Source organism: Prionailurus bengalensis, chromosome B4 (genome assembly GCF_016509475.1).
Source record: "Prionailurus bengalensis isolate Pbe53 chromosome B4, Fcat_Pben_1.1_paternal_pri, whole genome shotgun sequence".
In the NCBI taxonomy this organism is placed as follows: domain Eukaryota; kingdom Metazoa; phylum Chordata; class Mammalia; order Carnivora; family Felidae; genus Prionailurus; species Prionailurus bengalensis.
Genome location: NC_057358.1, coordinates 115022452 through 115031541, shown reverse-complemented (window position 1 = coordinate 115031541; position 9090 = coordinate 115022452). Strand labels below are relative to the sequence as shown.

Here is a 9090-nt window from a genome sequence, read left to right as displayed (position 1 = left end):
CCCACGACTGTGTGTGAGTCACATCTGGCAGAGGCAGAAATGAGATCATAAAACAACATGGATGGCAGGTTTTCGATCTTCAAACAGCAAATAGATTAGAAGCATTGAGGAGTTAAAGTTAACACACAACTCTAACGTGGATTGAGACGTCACGAAAACCAGCAAGGGTGGATGCCCCAGGGTGGGGTGGACAGAGCCGAGAACTAGTTATTACACCGCATGGCATTCCAAAGGCCTGCTCTCCAAATTTTCAGAGGAAGAAGAACGTGATGTTAAAAGCACTGTAGGGCTTGCACACGCAGGGTGGAAAGGTACAGCTTTTATGAACACTGAGCCCAAGGCCAGACTATCCAGGCACAAATACCAAGTCCACCGTCGATTTGCTGAACTGCGTGTGTGCCCACGCACGCACAGGTACGCTCAGATCTGTTGACCTCCCTGGGTCTGAAAATTCTCTTCAGTGAAACGCTGGAACTAAACTCTGTGATCTGAACGGTGATTTCACGTTTCAAAATTCTAGGAAATAAACCATCGGGAGACGTTACAGGCCTCTTAGTAAATGAAAGGTCTAGGATGAACGATAACCCTTTTTTGCTCCAAAACACAGAACTGAGACCATGACCACAGAGGCAAGACAGGCCTCAGCCCAGCTGTTACATGGAACCACAGCCACTCAACCCCCACTATCCTGTGCCTAAAACCGACAACCGAGAAGGGCACGGCCTGGTCTCAGGACATTCCATCCCTTGGATTACTTCATGACGTCTCTGTCTCCTACCCGCCTACCAGGGTACAATTTTCTAAAAGCAGAAAAAAAAAAAAAATCCTTCCCAAGAAAATAAACACTCCAAACAACTGTCCCATTCTGTTACCTATTTGGATTACATAATTACTATAAAGTCAAGACTTTCTTACTGACATGCCAAAAAAGAACTCTCAGCTCCTAAGTTGAACTTTTTCTCCACCGCGCAAAGCTCTAAAAACTAAAACCCAAGTCCCTAAGAAGCAGTCCCTAGTGCCCACTACAATGGAATAAAAACCCCTCTGCCTCAAATCTGCTCAGTCCATGGAGATTTAGAAGTTCGTGTACTCTGTTCTTCAACAGTAAAAACAATAGTACAGACCCTCACTAAAGGCCCAAAGTGCCTCCATAGGGAGAGAATACCGGCTTTCTTCCTGGCTCCATTGAGGATAACTTAGTCAAGTGTACCTTCACCTTTTCCGTTTGCCCATCTATAAAATGGGGCTACCAATAATTGGTAACTGGCATCATTTGCCCACAACCAAGCAAAATAGTTAACCCTCGGGGCACCTGGGTAGCTCAGTCAATTAAGCATCCAACTCTTGATTTCCACTCAGGTCATGATCTCAAGGTTTGGTTTGTGAGTTCTAGCCCCAAGTCGGGCTTCATGCTGACAGCACGCAGTCTGCTTGGGATTCTCTCCCCTTCATGCTCTCGCTCTCTCGCAAAATAAATAAAACTTAAAAAAAATCTAAGGGGCACCTGGGTGGCTCAGTCGGTTAAGTGTCCGACTTCAGCTCAGGTCACGACCTCACGGTCTGTGGGTTCGAGCCCTGAGTGGGGCTCTGTGCTGACAGCTCAGAGCGTCGAGCCTGCTTCGGGTCTTGTGTCTTACTCTTTCTCTGCCCCTCACCTGCTCATGCTCTCTCTGTGTCTCTCAAAAATAAACAAACACTTAAAAAAATTTTTTTTTTAAGTTAACCCCTTCCTCACCCCTACACCAGGAAAAAACTACTGGGCCAAGGTGATTCAAATCCCACAGAGGACATTAATTAAGGTACCTGTACTTTTCCAGTTGGGGCAGCAGTGAAAAGGCTGAGGGTTCCTTTTATAGCCTGTTGTAACTTGTTTGTCTGGATCAATGTAGAAATAGCAGCACTTTGCTCTTCATAATTCCTCTCCAGGAATAAAAAGCGCTAGGATATTCCTGGAATGCCTCCTCACTCACAAATTGTAAGTCGGACCTCCTGCAAATCACTGAACTTTGCTCATACGGTCGGTGTCAAGATTAAATGAGATAATGCATGCAAAGAGCTGAGCAAGAACTAAACAAATGATGTTTAAAAAAAAAAAACCCACAGCGAACCACCACACACACACACACCTGCCCCCACTAAAAAAAGGACTATCTCCTGATGCTTATCAACTTACTTGGAATAGGGGAGACTGAAACGTAAGGTAATCGTTCCACGGCACACTCTAGAGATCTTGGCTAGCCTCTGGTGTTCTCATAGTCAGTCACCTGCTAGTAGTAACGCCAAGAACTTTCCACAATTCCGTGTGCTCGTTCATACCCCAGCAGTCCCGTCCAACTCTCAACATCAAGAGGCATCAGAGAGTTTGAACCAATGGGAACAGAAATGCAGGGGTGCCTGGGTGGCGCAGTCGGTTAAGCGTCCGACTTCAGCCAGGTCACGATCTCGCGGTCCGTGAGTTCGAGCCCCGCGTCGGGCTCTTGGGCTGATGGCTCGGAGCCTGGAGCCTGTTTCCGATTCTGTGTCTCCCTCTCTCTCTGCCCCTCCCCCGTTCATGCTCTGTCTCTCTCTGTCGCAAAAATAAATAAACGTTGAAAAAAAAAATTTTTTTTTAAATAAAAAAAAAAAAGAAATGCAAAAGACCTTATAGAAAGTCCAAAGCCCCGGACATTGATCATGTGGAAGTTTTGCCAGAAAAGTCAAATACCCCACACTAACCGTTTAGTGTGTGTGTGGGGGTGGGGGGGGGGGGTGGGAAATAAGGCACAGAATCTAAACATCCTAATGAAAAAGTCCACATCTAGGCCAGCCCCTAAAAGTAGAGCTCTTCTCTAAATTTTAGGCTACAAGTAAATTCTTCATAAGGCACACCTAGCCATCTTTGCTGTTTGCTGTGCATGGTTCTGTTTTCCTTCTAGGCCCAAAACCGTTTTTCAAGAGCTTCGTGAAAATACAAATATTTCCATGACAAGGGATATGCGGGTTTTACTATAATTTATAACTGAGTTTTATAATTCACTTGGGGCACACAAGACATACGACACTCACTTTGCCAGTGACCCGCCAAAGAACGTAACCAAGCAGGGCATTTTTTTTTTTTCTTTTTAGAGACGGCCAAATGAATACTGTCTGGGCTCTACATCTGCAACGGTCATGAGGTGGTGGCAAAAAGTAAATAGCCATAAAACTTTGAATTTTTATTGTGTGTTATGCCTATCAACCCATAAAAGACCAGGATACGTCACAGTTTTTGTAGTTTCTAAACCATTTTTTGGGGAAACACACAGGGCGTTAGTGTTAGCTTATTCAATCGGTAAAAAACCAGGCTGCTCGAAGGCACTTGTACTTTCTAAGCCACGCCTGCCAAATGCAAAGGGCAAATGCGGCCCATAACTTTAGGGAAGGGTAAGTCACGTGCTACCTCTTGCTGAGTGGTTGGTTGATGTCACATGACAGACGTTTTTACGACAACTGGCTAGTACCAGGAACGTGTATGTTCCCTACAATTCAAAGTAACAAGTGCAACTTGTAAAAGTCAAGTATTTTTATTTAATACATTCTAATCAAATAGTAACAGCAGTAAATAAACACTTTGAAAAACAGGCAAGTATCCCCCTATCTCTGGAAGAAAATTAAGTCGAAGTATTCTACATGGTAGAAGGGAGACCAAGTGCTGATGTCCGTGGTCAGACAATTCAAGGACAACTTGGAAATTTCTAAAGCTGTTTCCCAAAAGTCAATGGCAACAGGTTGGGATACAGCTACTTCAAAGGATAAAATGTCTGTATCTACATGGTTTTATTAACAGGGATTGAGTTGCACCTGTATAGCACGACATTCTTTAGCCTTAAAGGAAAAGACAAAGTCTTTTCCGTTTGCACCAGTTTGAAATATTTCTGAAATAAGGCTCCCTTAAAATGGATTACTACAGTACTCATTCACATGAGAGAGTTCATACATGTAGTAAAAAGTCAAATACAGGATTTCATGGTCACTTTTTTGGTTGATTTGGTTAATTGCATAAAAAGGAGGATAAATACTCACAAGCAGGATCTGTTTAACAAAACTCCTAGGTACATCAAGAACGCAAAAACAGAAAACGTCCTAAAGTAGACTCTGATCACCAGGCACGTAAAATTAAAGCTAAGCCTGCGTCAGTTTTTTCCTTCGACTTCTTCAGTGCTCCTGCACGGAGTTCTCGCTCTACCGCCAGGGTCTGGGCCTTCTACCTAACAAACAGGAACCCTGGGAAGGCAAGGCATTCTGATAAAATGTTCCTTCAGCCTCTACTCAGGACATTTTATTTTTAACTTAAAAGGATCAGCTGGTCTTGGTCAGCCTTAGGAAAGGAAGCATTACTCAGGTGAAAACATTTGGGGGAAACTTTAAATACCTAGCTACCTCGTCACACGTTTAAGTTAGATGGACTTCAGCTGTTTTTAGAATTCCGAGTAGTGATCCAGAGTAGTGACTCAAGTTTTGGTTCCTTTTTTTTCTTTTTTTTTTTTTTTTTTTTAAATACATAGCTGCATTCGGAGATACTCTATGGGAGGCATGTTTAGAAAAAGAGAAACACTTATACCTGGAATTTATATTCTTCCAAGTAATCTTTTAGTCTTGTTGGTAAAGGCAGTCCCCAGATGGTGCCGGTGCATTTGTTAATGGTGAGTCTACAGAGATGCTGCAGAGGCGGGGCTGATGTGTAGAGCGGTTTGGTCAGATAAAGGTGAACGGTGCCGTTCCGGGGCGCTTCTGGGCCTGTCCGCTTATCCTTGCACATCTGAACGTAGTAGTCGATCAGATGAACCACACTGTCAAACTGTTTAAGCTTGGATTTGACACATATGATCGAGTCCAACCTGAATTTCCCATCTTGGTATTCGATTCGCAGATTAGTTGGTCCAGCTGATGTTTTAACAGATATTGTTAGTAGGTAGTCTGAGTGCGAGCTATCTCTAATCAAGAAAGTTCCTTCTGGTGCCTCTTTTAATTTCTCTTTGGCTTCATTAACAGTCATACTTCCCCAGTACCAACCTGGGGTTTCCGTTCAAGAAGAAAAAGAAGAGAGGGTAAAAGAGTTATTATACAGAATTTCTTAAATAGGGCAAATACTTGGCAACAATTTTTCTAGCTCTAAAGAGAAGTGTGTGACAGTTTACCAGAGACTACCATAAATATCTTAGGTAGACATCTAATGAAAATGTGGGTCCGTTTTATGAACACAAACTGTGAGCCAGTTTTCTTCTTTGAAAAGTAACGTTCGGTAGCCCTTTAAACTCTCTTGAGATTTTCTCCGAAGGACACAGATTTTTGCCATAGGACACACTGGCTGAGAAAGCATGATGCTTCTAGCACCGTTCAAGTGAAATCAAAGTAAATTAGAAGTAACTCGGAAGTTAGAAATAAAAGGCGTGCCCTTACAAAGGTGGAAACCCCAACTCCCGTAATCCCAGCAGTTTTGTAATCCCAAAACTTCTTGGAAGACTCGCGACCACCCTCTCCCTCCCTCCCCAAATCCGTTCATGGCAGAAACTCTGTTCAGAGACCTTGGAAAGTACTGCTATTTCCTTGTTTTTGAAGCGCGGTTCTACTACAACAGCTTCTGTTTGTTGCTTTGGTTACAACTACCATATCAGCCACTGAGAAATGAGGGAAACCCCAACTGATAAGAAGTAATTCAAGTTTACAATCCGCACCTCCTTTGGACTTTGCCCTAATCCAAATCCCATCACAACCTTCCGTCTCCCCAGCATTCTCCATTTCATCTGCCTGCACCATCCCGGGGCCCATCTCGTTTTCAAAAATCACTTCGAGCCATTCTGCATAAGAAGTCTGAACAATGCGCTCTTCCACCCCACCCCCCATCCCCCACCCCCCAAATTGCTCGGATACCTGCAATCAGCCTGGTCCGCCCCGCTGAGGGAAAGTCGGTGGTCCACACTCAAAGACCGAACCGCAAATGACTTTTCCCTCTCTCTAGTGCTACCAAAACTTCAATTTTGCCCCAAACGTAAGCTTTTGGGATTCAGATTTTGAAAGCTTGCGTGGTTTGCCAGATTTTTTTTTTTTTTTCAATCTTCTCTTCTTTCAGACGCCGAGAGACGACGGCGGGCCACGCAAAGCGCAGGACTGCGCTTGAACCAAGCAATAACCCTGGACGCGCAGCCCCTCAAGGCCGCGCTCTGCAAGGGGCTTCGCTGGCCGCCTTCCTCCCGGCCCTGCTGCAGCCGCCCGCGCGGCAATCAGTCCTTGGAACTTGGCCGCCAAGGTCCCGGGCTGCAGCGGCGGCTCGGCTCGGAAGCCGGATGCGGCTGAAACTGCGGGCAGCGCAGCGCCCACTGGCCGCCCTCGTTCCCCGCGGAAAGGGAGGCGCCTGGCTCTTTCTCCCGCTAGGGTTCAAGCCCGTGTACCGACCCCTAAGCAGCTGCGGCAAACAGCTGAAGGCTCCAGCTCCCTTAGAGGCTATTTCCAAGCAGCCCTTCTCGCGTTCTGCCCACCCCTAGGCCTCTGGGTCCCCCGAGAACCACTTTTCTTTCGCATTCCCAAGGATCCAGGGCCGTGCGGACATCCTCTCCGCGGGCCCCCGCCCTGAGGCGGGGACGGGAGGCGAGGGGCTGCAGTTCAATCCCATTCTTCGCTCCGCACCGCGGCCCCGCTTCCTAGCCGCGCTCCGCGTCAGCAAACCCCCCAACCGCGTCTTTGGGGAAGCGACCCTTCTCGCGCGCGTCGCGGCTGGTCGGCTCCCTACCTGTTTGACTGAGCTCCCGTAGGGCCTTCGCCAGACGCGCCGCCTCCGGGGACGGCTCTTCCGCGGACCCCGCGGTCCCCCACTGGCTCTGCGTCCCTTCCGCGCCATTCCCGGAGGACTCGAGGCACCGCAGGGTCATGGGAGAGGGGTCACCGCGGCAAAGACAGGTGGCCGCCCGCGCTGGGATCAGAGAGGGGCACGCGTCCTTCTTGGAAATCAGTGAGAACCCCAAAGCAAGTCTCTGCGGGGTATCCGAATTGGTGGAGGGGGAGGGGATGGGAGGCTTCTGGCTTCTCCTCCCCAGGTCCCAGTGGACGGATGGCAAAGTCCCCCGCAGGCGCGGTCACCCACAGTTTGCCTGCAAAAAAGAAAGTATGGGCTTGGGTCGGTCCAAATTGGACCCCTGCGTCCGGGATTGTGGGTGGGAAGGCAGACGTGGAAAATCCCGGGGACTCCTCCGCGTCTATCCTCCCGCACCATTTAACCCCAAGCATCCAGTGACTGCCCCGGCCCAGCTGTAGAGAAAGGAGGATAAAAGAGAGAGCAGCGATCCAAGACGCCGGAGTTGCAGAGGGGGAGGGGGAGGGACAGGATGAGGGTGGGGAACAGGGTGTCTTCCCGCCCAGGGCTACTAGCTGAAATCGCAGACTAGCAAAGACCAGTCACCTGCGGGTATGGTGGTAAATAGGCCCTAGTCAAGGACAAGCAGAAAAATCGCAAAGGAAAGAACAGGAGATATCCCCAAATTGGCACCCCTCTATCTCACACCCCGCACAGCCCGGGGGCCCCGGGACGAAGCACCCTGAGCCGCCAGCCCGGGGCGCCAAGGTGCGCGAGCTGCCGCACCCCCGCCGGGAGGCTGCCTGGCTCCTCTCTGCCCGCTCCCCAGCGCCCGCTTGGGGCAGAGTTGGGGGGCTCCCCGGGCTCCGTGGCTGCCCCTCTAGTGGCCGGGCGGCGGCGGCTGCTGCAGCCGCCGCGGGCGCTGTCGAGGAATCGGCCCAAGCGCGCAGCCCTCGCGGGGGCTCGGAGCCCGGAGCCGGGACTCGGGCCGGGGCAGAACAGGCGGCTGCGAGCGCCGCTGGACGTGCAAGACAACGAACGCCGAGCCCTTACCTCGGCCTCGGCCGCAGCGTCCACACCAGGCAGCCTCCCCAGCGGACATGGGGCGGGGGAGTCGGGAGGGGCCAGGGAGAGGAGGGGTTTCTGCCCGAGTTTCCCCAGTTGACTTTTAATTTGGGAACGAGATGCCTGGGGATGCGCTCCGCACTAGCCAGAGTTCTCTGCGCAGAGGGCAAACAAAAGCCCGGGGGATCTTCGCCTAGAACCCCCGGGCTCTGAAATCCCCCACCCTGGGCAGCTGCTGGCTTTCCCTCCGGCTGCGACCAAGGAGGTGGGAAGAAGAGAGGGAGGAGGAAGGAACTAGGGCGGGAGGCAGGCGGGTGGGGAGGAGCGGCAGATCAGGTTATTAGGAGGATTATTAATTTGGATGGCTGTTTGGGGCGGGGGAGTAAACTCCGGAGACTTCCCGACGCCTAGAAGGAGCCGAAGAAAGCAGGCAGTAGCGCCCGGCCGCGGGGCAGAGCCGAAGCTCGGACTCTCTCCCTGGCCGCTCTGAACTGCGGAAGCCAAGGCCGCCCGGCGCTCGCAGCCGCGCCCCGTGCCCTCCCCGGCGACCCTCCATGGGGAGGAGCCTTCGGGCTCCCGGGACCAGTACCTGCCGCCAACCCCCGGCCGAGCTCCTCCGGCGCCCGGGCTGCGGGCGCAGGGGATCCTGAGGCTGTGCGCACCGGGCCCGGGGGCGCACTGTCCGCGGCCCGCGCAGCGCCGGTTGCGGCGGGCGAGGAGGTTCATGCTTCAAGGGAAGCCCAAGGCCCGTGAGCCGCGGTGGCGGCGGCCAGACATGGCAAGAGTTAAACGTCTGTCCCCGGAGTCGGGTGTGCGCGCGACTTCCCAGCCCCGCGCGCCTCCCTAGCTCCCCGCCTCCCTCCCCTGTCCGCGCTCTCAGTGCGCCCCTCCCGGCTGCTGCGGAGGCCGCTTTCCAGGAACTTTCCAGGAATCCGTCTCACGTGACCGCGGCCCCCGCTCCTGCTTTAAAGAGGCTCCGGCGCTAATGCGCAGGCTTCAGGGGAGGCGGCTTCATAGCGCTCGTTGCGGTGCCGGGCGGCGCGGCTGCCTAGGAGTCCGCCCGCCTCTGACCGCAGTGCTCCGAGGCGCGCACAAGCCCCACCGCCACCGCCGTCCCCGCTTCGGCGGCCGGAGCCTGACCCCCACCGTGTCAGCTGTGCGCGGGCGTCTGATGACCAAGCGATATCCTCGCCCAGCCGCGGGGCTCTGTCTTTCCCACC

At 51.7% G+C, this 9090-nt stretch overlaps 1 protein-coding gene across 3 annotated transcripts; it reads right to left on the bottom strand.

Moving 5' to 3' along the window:
• Nucleotides 1-3526: 3526 nt before the first annotated feature.
• On the bottom strand, nucleotides 3527-8690 carry SOCS2 (suppressor of cytokine signaling 2). Of its 3 annotated transcripts, none has more exons than XM_043562103.1 (3): nucleotides 8460-8690; nucleotides 6746-7103; nucleotides 3527-5031 (listed from the first exon to the last, which is right to left on the bottom strand). In XM_043562103.1, exons 2-3 carry the CDS (start codon nucleotides 6882-6884, stop codon nucleotides 4574-4576), a joined length of 597 nt encoding a protein of 198 aa, XP_043418038.1. In that variant the 5' UTR covers nucleotides 6885-7103; nucleotides 8460-8690; the 3' UTR covers nucleotides 3527-4573. The 3 variants fall into 3 exon arrangements, with proteins under 3 accessions (XP_043418038.1, XP_043418040.1, XP_043418039.1); XM_043562105.1 differs by lacking the exon at nucleotides 8460-8690 and adding an exon at nucleotides 7859-8134; XM_043562104.1 differs by lacking the exon at nucleotides 8460-8690 and having other exon boundaries at nucleotides 6746-7554.
• Between the last annotated feature and the right edge of the window lie 400 nt (nucleotides 8691-9090).

Bases quoted from the DNA above. Each gene is read 5' to 3' on its own strand.
- SOCS2 (XM_043562103.1), bottom strand. From the start codon at position 6,884: ATGACCCTGCGGTGCCTCGAGTCCTCCGGGAATGGCGCGGAAGGGACG. The intron at 5,032-6,745 runs GTAGGGAGCCGA...CGGAAACCCCAG, and splicing joins ACGGGAGCTCAGTCAAACAG to GTTGGTACTGGGGAAGTATG.